The sequence below is a fragment of the Schistocerca americana genome, chromosome 2 (assembly GCF_021461395.2).
Source record: "Schistocerca americana isolate TAMUIC-IGC-003095 chromosome 2, iqSchAmer2.1, whole genome shotgun sequence".
In the NCBI taxonomy this organism is placed as follows: domain Eukaryota; kingdom Metazoa; phylum Arthropoda; class Insecta; order Orthoptera; family Acrididae; genus Schistocerca; species Schistocerca americana.
Window position 1 is genome coordinate 937,711,082 of NC_060120.1, and position 15,538 is coordinate 937,726,619.

Consider the following 15,538-nt stretch of genomic DNA (forward strand, 5'->3'; position numbering starts at 1 on the left):
TTCAAAGTTTAGTGACAAAGAATTGGCTAGGAACCAGTGATTAATGTCTACAAATATTTTATTGGCTGATCTTTCTAAGACTACACTTGATTTGCTATTTATTGCAATGTTTGTATCATCAGCAAACAAAACAAACTTGGCATCTGGTAATGTTACTGATGAAAGGTCATTGATATACACAAGAAAAAGTAAGGGCCCCAAAATGGAACCTTGTGGGACCCCACATGTAATTAGTTCCCAGTTGGATGATGCCTGATAGCTTGATACATGTCTCTTTCCTAATAACACCCTTTGTTTCCTGCCAGAGATATAAGATTTGAACCATTTTGCAGCATTTCCTGTTACACTATAATATTCTAGTTTACTTAAAAGGATATTGTGATTTACACAGTCAAATGCCTTTGACAGATCACAAAATATACCAGTTGCCTGCAATTTTTTGTCTAATGAATTAAGTACATTTTCACTGTAAGTGTAGATAGCCTTCTCAATATCAGAACCTTTTAGAAATCCAAACTGTGACTTTGACAGTATGTTATTTGAGATAAGATGGTTATAAAGACGACTGTACATTACTTTTTCGAAAATTTTTGAGAATGCTGGCAACAGTGAAATTGGACGGAAATTTGATGCTATTTCTTTATCTCCCTTCTTAAACAGTGGCTTAACTTCAGCATATTTCAGCCATTCGGGAAATATTCCACTGATAAACGACTGGTTACACAGATAGCTTAATATGTTACTTAGCTCAGAATCACATTCTTTAATTAACTTTGTTGATATTTCATCATACCCACTAGATGTTTTTGATTTTAAAGATTTTATGATGGACATTATTTCTGTTGGGGTAGTGAGGGTCAAATTCATATTATGGAAGTTACTTGAAATGTCTGGTCTAAGGTAATCCATAGCAGCATCTACCGAACCTGACAACCCCATCTTTTCAGTAACAGTTATAAAATGTTTGTTAAAAAGTTCTGCAACACTATACACATCTGTCACCAATGCATCATTTACTCTTAATGCTATTTGTTCCTCTTCATGTCTGGTTCTACCGGTCTCCTCCTTCACTATATCCCATATTGTCTTTATTTTGTTATCTGATATGACTATCTTTTCCTTGTAATATATTTGCTTTGACATCCGTATTACAGTCTTTAATATTTTGCAGTATTTCTTATAATGTGCTATAGCATCAACATTGGAAATGTTTCGGATTGACAGATACAGTTTTCTTTTTGTTTTACAAGATACCCCTATTCCTCGAGTAATCCATGGCTTCTTTGTAGACTTTGCTCTAACCTTGGTAAGTTTTGGGGGAAAGCAGTGTTCAAATAAGGTAAGCACTTTATTAGCAAAAATGTTATATTTTTCATTCATGCCATGAGCACTGTAAACATCAGTCCAGTGAATGTCTCTGAGGAGTGTCCTAAAATAATCAATTTTTGGCTTACTGATTACCCTCGTGAGCTCAGATTTAACAGATTTTATATCCTGTTCAGTATTAACATTTAACAGAAGGAACTGCATGTCATGGTCTGAGAGGCCATTGACTATTGGTTTTGTAATATAATTTTGTTCATTTGACTTTTCTATAAAGATATTATCAATGGCTGTTTGTGAGCAAGTGGTTATCCTAGTGGGGAACTTTACTGTGGGAATTAAGTTGAATGATAGTGTTACTAACTCAAATAGGTTCTTATTGGGAGAGTCTTTAAGGAAATCTACATTGAAATCACCAGCAACCACTATTTCTTTGTTTTTGGTTGTTAAATGGGCCAGTACAGCTTCAAGGTGGTTTACAAACAGATTAAAGTTACCTGCAGGTGCTCGATATACACTTAATATTATGAAAGATTTTTTGTGAAAATCTAATTCTGTTGCACATGCTTCCATATGCTGTTCTAGGCAAAATTTATGAATGTCTATGTTCTTAAATTTATGACAGTTCCTGATGAATGTGGCAACTCCTCCTTTCTCCATTTCTGATCTACAATAGTGAGATGCTAACCTAAACCCTGTAACACTTAAAAGTTCTATACCAGTGGTCACATGATGTTCAGAGAGGCAGATTATGTCAGCTGGGTTTGAAGACTCTAATTCATCTATGCAGATAGTTAATTCATTAATTTTATTTCTCAGTCCTCGAATATTTTGATGCAATAAAGATAGCTGACATTTCACATTGACTGACTTAAAATTGGATGGAGTTAAAATATCTGCTGACAGTTGAAAATTCTTAACCAATGGCTGTTTATGTTGATGTAATAAGCTGGAATTATGTTTTTTGATTTCTTTCTCAAACTGAAGGTTTGTCTCAGTTCTAACCTCTCTTAAAATTTGTTTTCTTTCTGTCCTCCCTACCCTAAAAAAGGGTCTTTTCTGAATCCTATAACCACTGGTATTTTACCACTCATGACAGTGAATAAGCCATAACTACTTTATTGCCCGTAATGAGCCAGTTGAAACCACATGTCTCTTGTATCAAATACTAAGAAAATGTCACTGAACAACCTCAGAAATATTGTTGGTGGAGTTCAGGTACACACTGTATATTAACATGACTTGTTAAAGCACAATATCTCACTTTTTGAGGAAATGCACTTTATAAGTGCTCCAGTTTTGTAACAAAATCAAGGTAATAGAACAGTCATTTTTCAAAATGTTTCCCCCACTTTTTCCATAATAAAGATAATTGTTTCTTGTGTCTGTAGCTCAGTACAAGAAAATGCAATATCTTCACTTTTTTTAAACTGGTCTACACCATTAATATGTTAACAGGTCAGTTCAGATGCGACTGTATTCTATGCACAAGAGGGAATTTGTCATGGTATTCCTTGCATTCTTTGCATGTTTTGGACTTGGGGTCTTCATTGGTTTGGCAGGTGAGTATGTCTTCACTATAGGCACATAATTTAGAAGCATCTGGTTCACTGATAGCCCTAACATATACTGTAGTTATTTTTTCTTTCTAAATTGTGTAGATTTACTGCCAAAACCTGAATGAGGAATGGTGTCCTTGTGCCAAACCTACTGAAATTCTTTTACATCAATATTGTGATCACCTGCCATGGGTGATGTGTACTTGCTGCTGAGTGTTTTTCTCTTGTATAGCTCAAGAGTGTCTGCATTAACTTATTGAAAAGGCCCACCAAATCAATGCACATTATTGCTGGTAATACAAAATAACCTCTATTTCTCTTGTATAGCTCAAGAGCGTCTGCATTAATCTATTGAACAGGCCCACCGATCACTGCACATTATTACTGGTAATGCAAAATCAACCTCTATACAATTCCCTCCTGATCTGTTCCACATGTCCTCGCCAGATTTGTACTAGAAAACTGCACTTATGAGAGAATACAGAGAATCTTGGCCAGCCAGATCTTTCCAGTTCACCAGTAACTCAAAAATCTCGAAGTGTTCAAGACACCTCTCTCTGCCAACAGCTAGATGCTGGCACAGAGATAATTTTATCCTTAATGGTACTTATAAGGACTATCATTAAATCTTAATCTTCCTTAAACATTTACAGTTGAGACAGAATAAGAAGCTCTGTGGCAGTTGCAGAGGTGTGGGTGCAACAGCTTTGCGTGTCCACATCAGCAAGTCACATAACACGACTTCATAAAAGTCTCTCTAGCAATGCCTCAATTTCCTTGCAGTGCTACAGGGGGCTCTTGTCTCAACTGCAGGCATTTGTGCTTCACAGTTAAAAGCTGGCCATAGTGCTGCTAGCTTTCAGGGAGCCTCTTAAGCTGTCTCAACTGTAGTACATTTTTATAGTATTCTCTAATTTTTGATTATGCTGTAATGACCAAACTGCAAAAAGTAAATAGATAAATGTTGTTTTCTACTTGTAGATGCTTGTGTAAGATGGCATTTTCTCAGAAATGTATTGTCACAAAATATAAAGATGTAATGATCATTTTTAACAATAAGTATATAACACTCAGATGTTACCATAAAATATTTCAGTGGCTACACTGTTTTCAACTTATTTGTCAGTTTTAGTAGCACTATAAAACAATAAGAAAAAACCATGGAATGATTCTTAGTTTCATCTGTACATGTGGAGGATTAGTATACAAGCAAGGCTTGTAATAACTTACCAGTTACAGTCTGTGCAATAGAACACAACACGATTTAAGAGAAACAAAGTTGATGTGGGAGAGCTAAGTGATTCAATATTACAGTCATAATTTGACAGAGTACTTGATGATTTGAGCTCAGATAAGTCAGTTGGTCTCGGTGAGATTCAATAAAGTTTATTACAGTCAAACAGTGGAAAATCCAGGATGGAATGTAACAATATTATGAAAAGGATAGCTGCTACTTACCACATAGTGGAGGTGCTGAGTCACAGGATAAGCACAACAAAAAGACAGTCAGAAAGTGAGCTTTCGACTAACAAGGCTTTTGTCGAAAATAGACACCAGATGCCCACACATTCACACAAACTTAATTCACACACACATGACCACAATATCTGGCTGCTGAGGCCTGGCTTGCAGTCTGGCCTCGCAGCCAGAGACTGTGGTCATGTGTGTGCATGTTGCATTTGCTTGAGTGTGTGTGTATTTATTTTGGATGTTTGTGGTAAGGTCCTATAGGACCAAACTGCTGAGGTCATTGGTCCCTAAGCTTACGCGTTACTTACCGTATTTACTCAAATCTAAGCCGCACTTTTTTTCCGATTTTTGTAATCCAAAAAAACCACCTGCGGCTTAGAATCGAGTGTAAAGTAAGCGGAAGTTCTAAAAATGTTGGTAGGTGCCGCCACAACTAACTTCTGCCATCGAATACACAGGCATGCTTTGCAGGCACAAAGATAAATACTGGCGCCAAAACCTCTGTGTCAGTAAAGGTAGAAGAATGTAAACATTATGCCATGTATTATTTCGTGTTTGCTGCTATCTCGTTTAAATCCTGTAAGCCTAATAAACTACAAAACTAGAGTGAGACAACAGTAAACGCGCTAGAATATACATACCATGTCATGTTTATATTCGTATAATTCTTATTCTGAATAGAAATGAAGCACGGCAACTGACTAGATTTTTAAATCTAAGAAGACTCTAATTTCTGTGCAGAATGTAATGTACTAAAGAGGCGTCTGCAATGATTTTCAAACGGAGCAAAATTTTCGGTGAACTCTCGTTCAGAACATCTATCATACGCAGTCTATTATTTGGTTCTTGTTGATCATTATCAAAGACAGCAGCAGTGTAAGTAACAACAAATAGCAGTCTCTTGCCATTGTTTTGCTTATGAGACAATTCCTCTTTTTTTTTTATTGTAAGCTGCGGTAGCACCCACGAAAGCAAGCCATGCCGCGAGCGGCGACAGGTTGTAAACACTCATTATCAGAATGCGACAAACAATGCATGACACAGTACAATAATGCATTTTCAGCTTAGAGTGACGTAAAAACCTATAACAAAGAGAATGGCACTTATCAGATCTAAGAAATAAGCAATTGATTCAAACCAGACGAAGCACATGAAAAAGGAAGGGTACCCGTATAAATACAGACAGAGCGCCTGACACATAGCAATAGCTACTTGGTAAAGCTTAACTGTTAAGCTTACGACTCGAACCAAACTACTGTAGCTGTATCTTCACCCATTCGACCCAAATTGTGTCTCATGTTACAATGGACCAACTTTGTTTCGATTTGGAGGTGCAGTTTAAGACTTTTCTCTCCCCTTGAATTTCGAGTCTCAAATTTCAGGTGCGGCTTAGATTTGGGAAATTTTTTTTCCTTGATTTCGAGTCTCATTTTTCAGCTCCGGCTTAGATTTGAGTGCGGCTTAGATTCGAGTAAATACAGCTATCTACCTTAAACTAACTTGCGCTAAGGACAACACTCACACCCACCCAAGCCTGAGGTAGGATTCAAACCTTTGACGGAGGGGGGGGGGCTGCACAGACAGTGACAAGGCACCTCAGACTACATGGCTGTGTGTGTATGTTGTCTATTTTTGACAAAGGCCTTGGTGGCTGAAAGATCACTATCTGGCAGTATTTTTGATGTGCCTATCTGCGACTCACATGTCTGCTATATGGTGAGTAGCAACTATGCTTCTCATAATATTATTACAGTCAAAGATACACTCACCTGTCAGGCCTCAGGGTCAGTACAATACAATGTAGTTGGCTGGTACAATGTAGCCATGCAGTTGTGTTTGCATGTATTTGTATGTATGTATACTCTGTTAGCTCTGGAAAAGGATTCATCTGAAAGCTTGATTATGTTCTAAGTCGTGTGCATCTGGCTGTTAGTGACACAACTATATGATGAACTGGTACTTTTACTCCTATCATTATTTATATTCTACCAAGGAGTTTCTAAAACCAGTCGTGAAGGTTGCCATTGTTTCCACCTGAATGAAGTTTGTAGTCCCACTTTTGTTGCTGTGTTTCCCAGATGTTCAGTTTGGAGCTGTCTCTTTCTTGCTGATCCCAATAGTTTGAGATCATGTACAAATATGATGCAGGTTCGCAGGAGAGCTTCTGTAAAGTTTGGAAGGTAGGAGACGAGGTACTGGCAGAATTAAAGCTGTGAGGACGGGGCGTGAGTCGTGCTTGGGTAGCTCAGTCAGTAGAGCACTTGCCCGCGAAAGGCAAAGGACCCGAGTTCGAGTCTCGGTCCAGCACACAGTTTTAATCTGCCAGGAAGTTTCAAATACGATGCACTCAACTTTTATATTTCTACAAATCTCAAATGTTTGATCACCATTTCGTTTGCTACTCACCTGTGACAGCCTCCATTGCACAGTTAAACAGTGTTGGTGAGAGTTCATCCCAGTGACCTAGTCTTATTATGATTAAAACAGTCACCTATAAATTTAACTCTTCATTTAATATTGCAGTGTCTGATTTCAATGATGTCAGTAAGTTTTGGTGTGCACCAAATTGCTTACGGTTTTCCATAACAACTCCCGGTTGACAGTGTTACATTTTTTGAAACAATAAAAGTAATAAAAGACTCTTATTTCAAACTGTTTGATGGTCATGATACACTAAGAACTGATGATTAGGTCCAGAAAACTTTGCCTGGACAGAATTGACCTCTGTTTTCTCCAAATTCTTGTTCAAGCTCTTGAATTCCTGTGTGACTAATTTTGGATAAAATCTGAAATGAAATGAGCCATGTGGCATAGTTGGCCAGGAGGCCCCATCCACGGAAGTTTGGTCACCGAGTGCAAGTCTTATTTCAGTTGATGCCACATTGGGCGACTTGTGCCAATTATGAGGATGATATGATGATGAGGACAACACAAGTCCACGAGCAGAGAAAATCTCCAACCCAGCTGGGAATCGAACCCGGGCCTGCTGCATGGGAGGCAAGCAACTTACCACTCAGCTAAGCAGGCAGACAGGATAAAATCTTATATGTGATAACCAGTAGTGGTAACCTCCTGACAGATATAGATTACCAATTTGTTCCATTCCTCAGGCATTCTTTCAGTTTTCAAAATGTTGATTGTATGTTTATGTGGCTTCTCAAGTGTTTGATCATTGACATACTTCCAAAATTCTGCCATCAGTTGAATTTCTGCTGCTGCTTTGTAATTCTTCAGTGAGCCAATTTCTGTGACCACTTTGTTGTAATTCGGTAGTGGAAAATTTTTGGTTGGCGTTTTGCTTTTAATGTTGTGGTCAAACTCGAGGCAGCCATTTTTCTCTTCACACTTGGGTAATTAATGGCAGCATTCTGCCAAGTCTTACCATTGTCTTGATTGTCATGTGCCATTTTCATATTTCATCATACGTGTAGGCGAAGTATATTTAGACTGATATTTAAACATGTAGCAATAGTCCTTTATGGAGATTGAACACTTCTTCTGTTGAGTTTCATGTTGATGATGCCTTCTAATTCTTGTAATGTCTTTGGCTGTTTGTCGTCTGGCATTTATTAGGTTCTGGATTTTTTTCAGTTTTTGTTTGTTGGTCATTTAACGATTAAGCCTTTTTGTAATTGCCTAGATGCAATTCTTGTTTTCACCATGCAAGTTGCTTGTCTCTGTAGTAGGAACTCCTACTTTTTAAGCTATGGCTCTCTATTTATTAATTATTGTCCCCAGTTTTTCATTTAAGTGTGTTATGGATCTACCTGTGTATACTTTGTTGTTTATTAAATGTCTGGGGTCATAATTCCTCCTCCTCCTGGCTTGAAAAGGAGGTTATTTCCTTTTGGTTTTAACTTAATTTTTATTTTTGAAATGTAATGAAAATGGAAGAAGAAGGAAAGTGGTGACCACCTAATACTTGGATTCAGGAATTCAGTACTTAGCGAGGGAGAAGAATACTCTTGGGGGGAGAATCATAAGTGCAGGTAAGACATGTAAACATTGTTAAACCGTATATATGAGGGGTGTTTGGAAAGTAAGGAATGATCGGTCATGAAATGGAAACCACAGTGAAAATCAAAACTGTTTTCTTTGCACATTTAGCTATACCTTCCAGGTACTTCTCTACATAGTTGCCGCTCTGACTTAGACATTTGTTGGAGCATTATACCAAATTTCCATCACCATCATCATAGAAGGCAGCTGCCTATGCTTTTCTACGCTGGTCTATAGCGCGTAGCCTGTGCCCAAGTATTGTCTTCGTATCCAGCATTTCATGTGAACAGAGATGATACTCTGGACGAACCAATTATGGCTGTGTTGTGGGTGATCGAACGCTTCCCATAGAAAAGGCTGCAGGAGTGTCTTCACAGCCCCTGCAGAGTGCAGCTGAGAGACACTGCCCAAAACGTCTGTGAAAAGCCTCATAGGATTATTCACAGTGGTTTCCATTTTGCGACCGATCATTCCTCACTTTCTGAATAGCCCTCATGTTATCATCATCAACCAATTTTTGACATCATCACTTGGTGATGTGGGCTCTTTGAGATGGCATGCAACATAGGATCCTAACAGGTTCTTCGATCCTGAGCTTCCCATGTCGACTTGAATGCAGCTGTCTTTCATATGTCTTTGGCCCCTCTGTCTGGTGATCTTCACCTCGGTCTTTTTCTTTTAACGCAGGGCTCCAGTCTAGTATTTGTTTTAAGGGCTCCAATCTAGTATTTGTTTTGATCATCTGCCGTCCCTTCTTTGAGTGATTTCACCAGCCCATTGCCTTTTGATGGTGTTTACTCTTTCCTCTATGTCACTGACCTTTGTTGTGTCTTGTAGCCAAACACTGATCTTTTCATTCTTCTTTGAGCTGCCTAACAATGAACTCACTTAATGCCCTTGTCTCACAGCCATAAGTTATTACTGGTAGTATACATTGGTCAAAAGCTGTTTTCTTCAGCTCAGTTGACATCTTAGACTTGAAAACTGAAGAATATCTTCCATAAACTTCCTAGTCCAATTTAATATGTCAAAATATTTCTGATTTTAGGACTGCTTTCATATTTACAAATTGACTCTGATGACTACATTCTGTGACCGTTTGGAGTTGTGTACCTGCAACTCGTATTTCCCTCTTGTTTCATTCATCATGATCTTTGTTTTGTCGTAGGTCTTTTAGACCAACTTCAAAGTAGACTAACACAAGTTTTCTAATAAATATTTGAAGTTCTTCTATTCTATTTGTGACTAGAACAATATCATTAGCAAATCTCAGGTTCTTAATCTCTTTTCCAGAACGTGGATTCCCTTCGTTTTTCGAGTTCAATTTAGATATTGCTTAATTCTCCTGCCCCTCCCTTCTCCTTACCACCCTCTTCTTCATTCTATAACACACTACATCTATTGAAATACGGTTAACATTCGTACTTTGACCTGTAGTCTTTGTCTTAAAGAAGTCCACTTTTTCTCATATAGTCTGATAACAATATTACATTTTTCTTCTCTTGTGATACAGAAAGATTGTGCTCTCTAGAAACAGTTGAAACTTATCTTAGAACTCCAGAAGACATGTCTCACTTATTTCCTTGCGACAGTAGTCTTGTATATTTGTGCATTTCTTTCTGCTCCCTTCTGTTGCATTGTAATCACCATCCTCAAATATTTCACCCACTCACTTACTTCGTATAGTCACTTTGTTTTGTTTTGTCATCATAAGCATTTAAAGTAAGAATATAAATCTGTAGAGTGCCGAAACCTCCCCGTTGATTAATATTGCTCTACCATTGATGAGCAGTACTGTTATCAACTGATTTATGCAAACACACCTTTTGGCCCAGATCCTACCATTATCTGCTTCCACATTTACAGTGAGTCTTCTACATATATTACTGTGGTAGTACTACAGGATTCTTTGAAGAAGAATGGAAGTTTAATGGGTGAGTTGTAACATTGAACTTTTTGTTTGTGTACCTGACTGCTGCACAATGTTTCCTTAATATGGTAAATGGTTATCTTTATTTTTCCCATTTATTGTATTACACACAGGATTTTCCATTGGCATATTACTGCAGTTCACTTATTTTTTCCACAAAGCAGCAGCTTATAGATTGTTGCTCTGAAGCTGCAGTTTTTTTACTAGTGCAATTTCTGCACTACTAGAAATGCCAACACTCTTTAAGAGCACGCTGAGAAGCTCAAGCATCGAAATATATTGTTACTAGCAGTTGCAGTTATTTACCTGTAAAATTGTTCCATGAAAATCAGGTGGACAACTTGTTAAATAATTATGTGTTTCAGTAAAACTTCTAATTTTCTTGTACAGGACCACCAATTACGAGTACAACAGAAGAAAGAGTTCGCCTGAATGCAAGTGACTCAGCAAATCGAGCTTTCATTATGAGGAGTCCTGCAATGACTACGTACAGCCAACAGTTGTGGGTTATTGCCAAGGTGTCCACTGAAAACACTGACGGTAAGTATTCTCTGCAAGAAATGTTAGTTGGTGTGAACAGAAGTTCATTTCTGAGCTGTGCTTCTGTGAGAGAAATGGTACTTAGCAAATAATTATGAACATAGTTTCTTGTATTAATGCTGTTAGAGAGTATTAACTAGCTTTCTGCAGTTATATACATTTTGTAAGAAAAAATATTTCTATTTGAAAAGCATTGTCAGAGATCTGTAAAAGTACTATAACAGAAACTTTTTTTATGTGAAGGCTGGAAAATTTTGTTTGAAATGGCCAAACACACCTCAGTTTAAATGTTAAAGCAGTGAAAATACATGGAAGCAGAATAGAGATGATGATCTGTAATTCAGAATGTGTATGTGTGTTCCTCTGGAGACCTAGATAGGGACAAGATCAGGTTGTTTTTTCCTCTTCGGCAGTAAAACTCTCTCTCTCTCTCTCTCTCTCTCTCTCTCTCTCTCTCTCACACACACACACACACACACACACACACACACAAACACTGCAGCATGATCCCTGCTGAGGAGGTGCAGGGTGGGAAATGGTAGATATTCTTGTGAAATGAAGAGAGAAATGAGAGAAGATTGTGAGAGAAAGACAAAAGCTCAGGAAAAACTCGCTGATACCACTGCACTATGTTCTGTGATCAATATGAGTACAGATCAGTCAAGCAGAAGAGAAGAACTCAAAATGGGAACCAGTAAAAATAAACAAAGGAACCTGTAGAATAGGAAAAATGAAACAAATTTATCAACGGTAGTGGAAGAGTGAGGCAATGGAGGGCACTATATAACTAGCACTCTCTTGCAAGATAACATTATTTCCACTATGACCATAAATGTAGTGAGCCATTAAGTAATAATTATCACCTCAAAAAAGTCAAGCAGCCACCTTGAAACTTGGTGATGTTATTCCTTCTGTACAATTTCACCCTTCGATATGACATATTTTCCCTAGTGATGGACGTCTTGCCACTGACCTTGGCTGTAGAAGTCTGCATTTCGATTGTTCAGGAATCATTCCGCCTCAAAAGTCAACTTGAGATCATTCTGGAATGCCAACCACACAATGTTGTCTGTGTCCGAGGAAAGAGTAACAAATTGTTAAGTTTGTCAAACCCATTTAAATGATATTGATATGTGAGGAGCTATGTGTGTGTTATCTTTGACTGTTTCTACATCTTTGTTGCTACAAGCTGTTCTCTTCAGTTCTATTTCGTCCATATTCATTGTATGTGTGCTAACATGTAGTAAAGTGTACCAATGTGAAATGTTATAATAAATCACCGAATGTGTACATGTATATCATGTTCTCAATATCCACGGAACCTCAACAGGTTATGGGCCCAGGTACACAGATAACCCAATCATTAAAAGTATCAGGAATCACTGATTAAAACCCACGTGTCATGATTCAAAGTCCAGTTCGTGCTGCTGTTCACAGAGGGGAATTGTTCGAGTCAACAAATATGCTGACAAATTATCTGATTAATGTGCCGAAGCTGAAAGGACGTGAGAACTATGGAGATTCAGTGTTCGCTATCGAAAATGTGCTTATTCTTGAAGGATTAGTGAAATGTGTCTCAGAAGTAGTTTCACTGGAAAATTCAAAGCCCAAAGTGAAGATAAATCTTATGATTGATTCATCTTTATATGTGCACATAAGAGAAGTAAAAACAACAGTGGACTTGTGGAAGAAACTGAAATCAATGTTTGATGACTCTGGTTTTGCGAGAAGAATAAATATATTGAGAACACTGATATCAAAACGTCTAGAAAAACGTGATTCAATGACGAGTTATGTGAACCAGATAGCAGAAATGGTTAGAAATTACATGGAACAGGTTTTGCTATTAATGATGAATGGATTGGTTCATTACTACTAGCAGGATTGCCAGAAAAATATTCTCCCATGATAATGGCAATTGGGCATTCAGGAATACCAATTGCAACGGACGCAATCAAAAGTAAGCTTCTTGACATGGAAGAAGACATCACCACAACTGGTAGTGCTTTTAGGTCCAAAAGTTGGCAAAGTAAACCAAAGTTTTCTCACCGAAATGGAAATACAGTGGAAAATCAAAACAGGAAGGACATTGTTTGCTATAAATGCAAGAAACCAAGACATTTTGTAAGTAAGTGCCCTAACAGTGACAATGAAATACGACAAAGTAAAACTTCACATGTTTTCAGTGCAGTGTCTATAAGTGGCTCTTTTGACAGAAGTGCCTGGTATGTTGATTCAGGTGCTAGTGTGCATCTCACAGCAAATGAAGAATGGCTGAAAAACAAAATAAATGATGTTAAGATGCAAAAAATGATGGCTGCAAACCAGACAGAAATCTCAGTCTTGTGCTCTGGAGAAGCTGATTTAACAACAGTACCCAGAAAGAACTCGTTTGATATTACTGTAAAAAATGTAGTGTATGCTCCTGAACTAACTACAAATTTGCTGTCTGTGAGCAGGTTGATTGAGCAAGAAATGACATTACTGTAAAAAATGTTGTGTATGCTCAAGAACTTACTACAAATTTGCTGTCCGTGAGCAGGTTGATAGAGCAAGGAAATTTTGTTGAATTTAATAGTGATCAGTGCAATATTTATAACAAGCATAAAGAATTAGTTGCAACTGCAGATCTGATTAATGGTGTGTTCAAGCTAAACATTGACAGAAGAAGTCGTTTTTTGGAATGATTACAGCATCTGATTGGCATAGAAGATTAGGTCACCTTAATGCAAAGGATCTTATTAAAATGAAAAATGGTGCTGTAGAAGGAATGGTATGTGAAGACATTAACATTAATAATCAAAACTGTGTAGTATGCAATGAAGGCAAACAAACAAGACAACATTTTCCACCTGGAGGCACTAGATCCTCTAAACCACTTGAAGTTGTACATGCAGACCTGTGTGGACCAGTGGGAGTTATGTCATTAGGTGGTGCAAAGTGTTTTCTCATTTTGGAAGATGATTACACCCGAATGGGATTTGTGTATTTTCTGTAGATAAAGAATGAAACTTGTGAAGAATTTCAGAAAATGGTGGAGAATTAGCAAGAAAGAAAAATCAAAACTGTAAGAACAGATAATGGAAAAGAATTCTGTTGTGTGAATTTTGACAGTTTGTTGAAAAAACATGTTATTATACATCAATTATCCAACAGCTATACACCAGAACAAAACAGTTTGGCAGAATGGCTGAATAGAACTGTTGTAGAAAAGTAAAAATTGATGGTAAACTTGATAAAAGATTTTGGGCTGAAGCTGTTAATAGCGCAGTATATTTTCGAAATAGGTCAGTGAGTTCAAGTTTAGGGAATAAAACACCATATGAATGATGGACTGGCAAGAAACCCAACATTAGTCATCTCAGATCAATTGGAAGCAAGGTCATTCTGCATGTTCACAAAGTCAAGAGAACAAAATTGGTTAAAAGGCAAAGGGAATGATCTTAGTGGGCTGTAGCAATACTACAAAAGGTTATAGACACTATGACCCTGAGACAAATGATGTAGTGATGAGCCATGATGTGACTATAGTGGAAAATATTAATGATGCGGGAACTGAAATAAAGAACCATGAAGAAATCACCACTTCAGTGGAGGATGACGAAGAAAATGATAAGTCTGATGTTGTATTAAGAGAGAGCTTACATGATGTCTCAAAAGAAGCAGTTACATCAGAGAAAGAAACTGATGTTAAAAAATGTGTTACACAAGAAGATGAAGTAAAAAACGTCACAAAGGCAGCTCAAACCAAATAGAAGATTTGATGATTATGAGATTTATTTTTCTGCTGGAACTTCAGACCAACTCAAGGACCCAACAACTGTGCAGGAGGCCTTTAGCAGACCTGATGCAGAAGAATGGAAACATGCTATGGGTGACAACATACAAGCTTTTGAAGATAACAATGCATGGAAAGTGGTAAATCTTCCATAAAGTGCAAGTGATGAGCAGTGTTAGTGGGTGTTCAAGGAAAAAAGTCAACAGTGAAGGTGAAGTGCAGCTTTGCGCTAGACTAGTGGCAAGAGGATTCACTCGGAAATCTGGAGTTGATTATGATGAGACCTTTTCTCCTGTGGTAAGCATTCAACACTTAGACTTCTAATGGCTTTATACGTTGAACTAGATTTGAACGGTACACGTCTTGATGGTAAGGCTGCTTTTTTAAATGGTATTCTCAAAGAAGATATTTTCCTACAACATCCCAAAGGATTAAATCTCTGTAATGGTAAAAGAAAAGTTTTGAAGATCAAAAGGGTTATGTATGGTTTAAAGCAATCATCCGGAGTGTGGAATCAAAGAGTAAATGATGTCTTAAGCTGCCTAGGTTACAAGAGATCTGGTTTAGAACCTTGTTTGTTTACAAAACATAAAGATAAAGGCTTAGTTACTATGATAGCTTTATATGTTGATGACTTTTATATTTTTTCAAATGACTCAAGTGAGACTGAATTTTTGAAAAGTACGTTACGTTCAGAGTTTGAAGTAAAGGATTTAGGAATGGCTAAAAATTCTGTCTTTTGCAGAATGAGGTGCGATGTTGTAGTGTAGTACGTCCTTCTGACACTTTGCCCCGTATGGGAATAATCTGTTAGTGTCAAACCATACCAGTCCCAAGAAACACTCAGCATCACCTTGGCCTATGATATATGTTAAAAAATGACGAAATTCCTGTCATTTTTTTAACTTATATTATACTGGCTGACTTCCCAAGTCATCC

The 15,538-nt window shown here is 37.5% G+C and overlaps 1 protein-coding gene across 1 annotated transcript in view; it reads left to right on the forward strand.

Annotated features, from left to right (window-relative positions):
- Positions 1-15,538, forward strand: part of LOC124595551 (transmembrane protein 181) — a 231,276-nt gene that overhangs the window by 122,284 nt on the left and 93,454 nt on the right. Inside the window, exons 3-4 of the mRNA XM_047134331.1 lie at positions 2,782-2,885; positions 10,672-10,821. Coding sequence (XP_046990287.1) covers positions 2,782-2,885; positions 10,672-10,821 — 254 coding nt within the window. The remainder of the gene's footprint in view (positions 1-2,781; positions 2,886-10,671; positions 10,822-15,538) is intronic.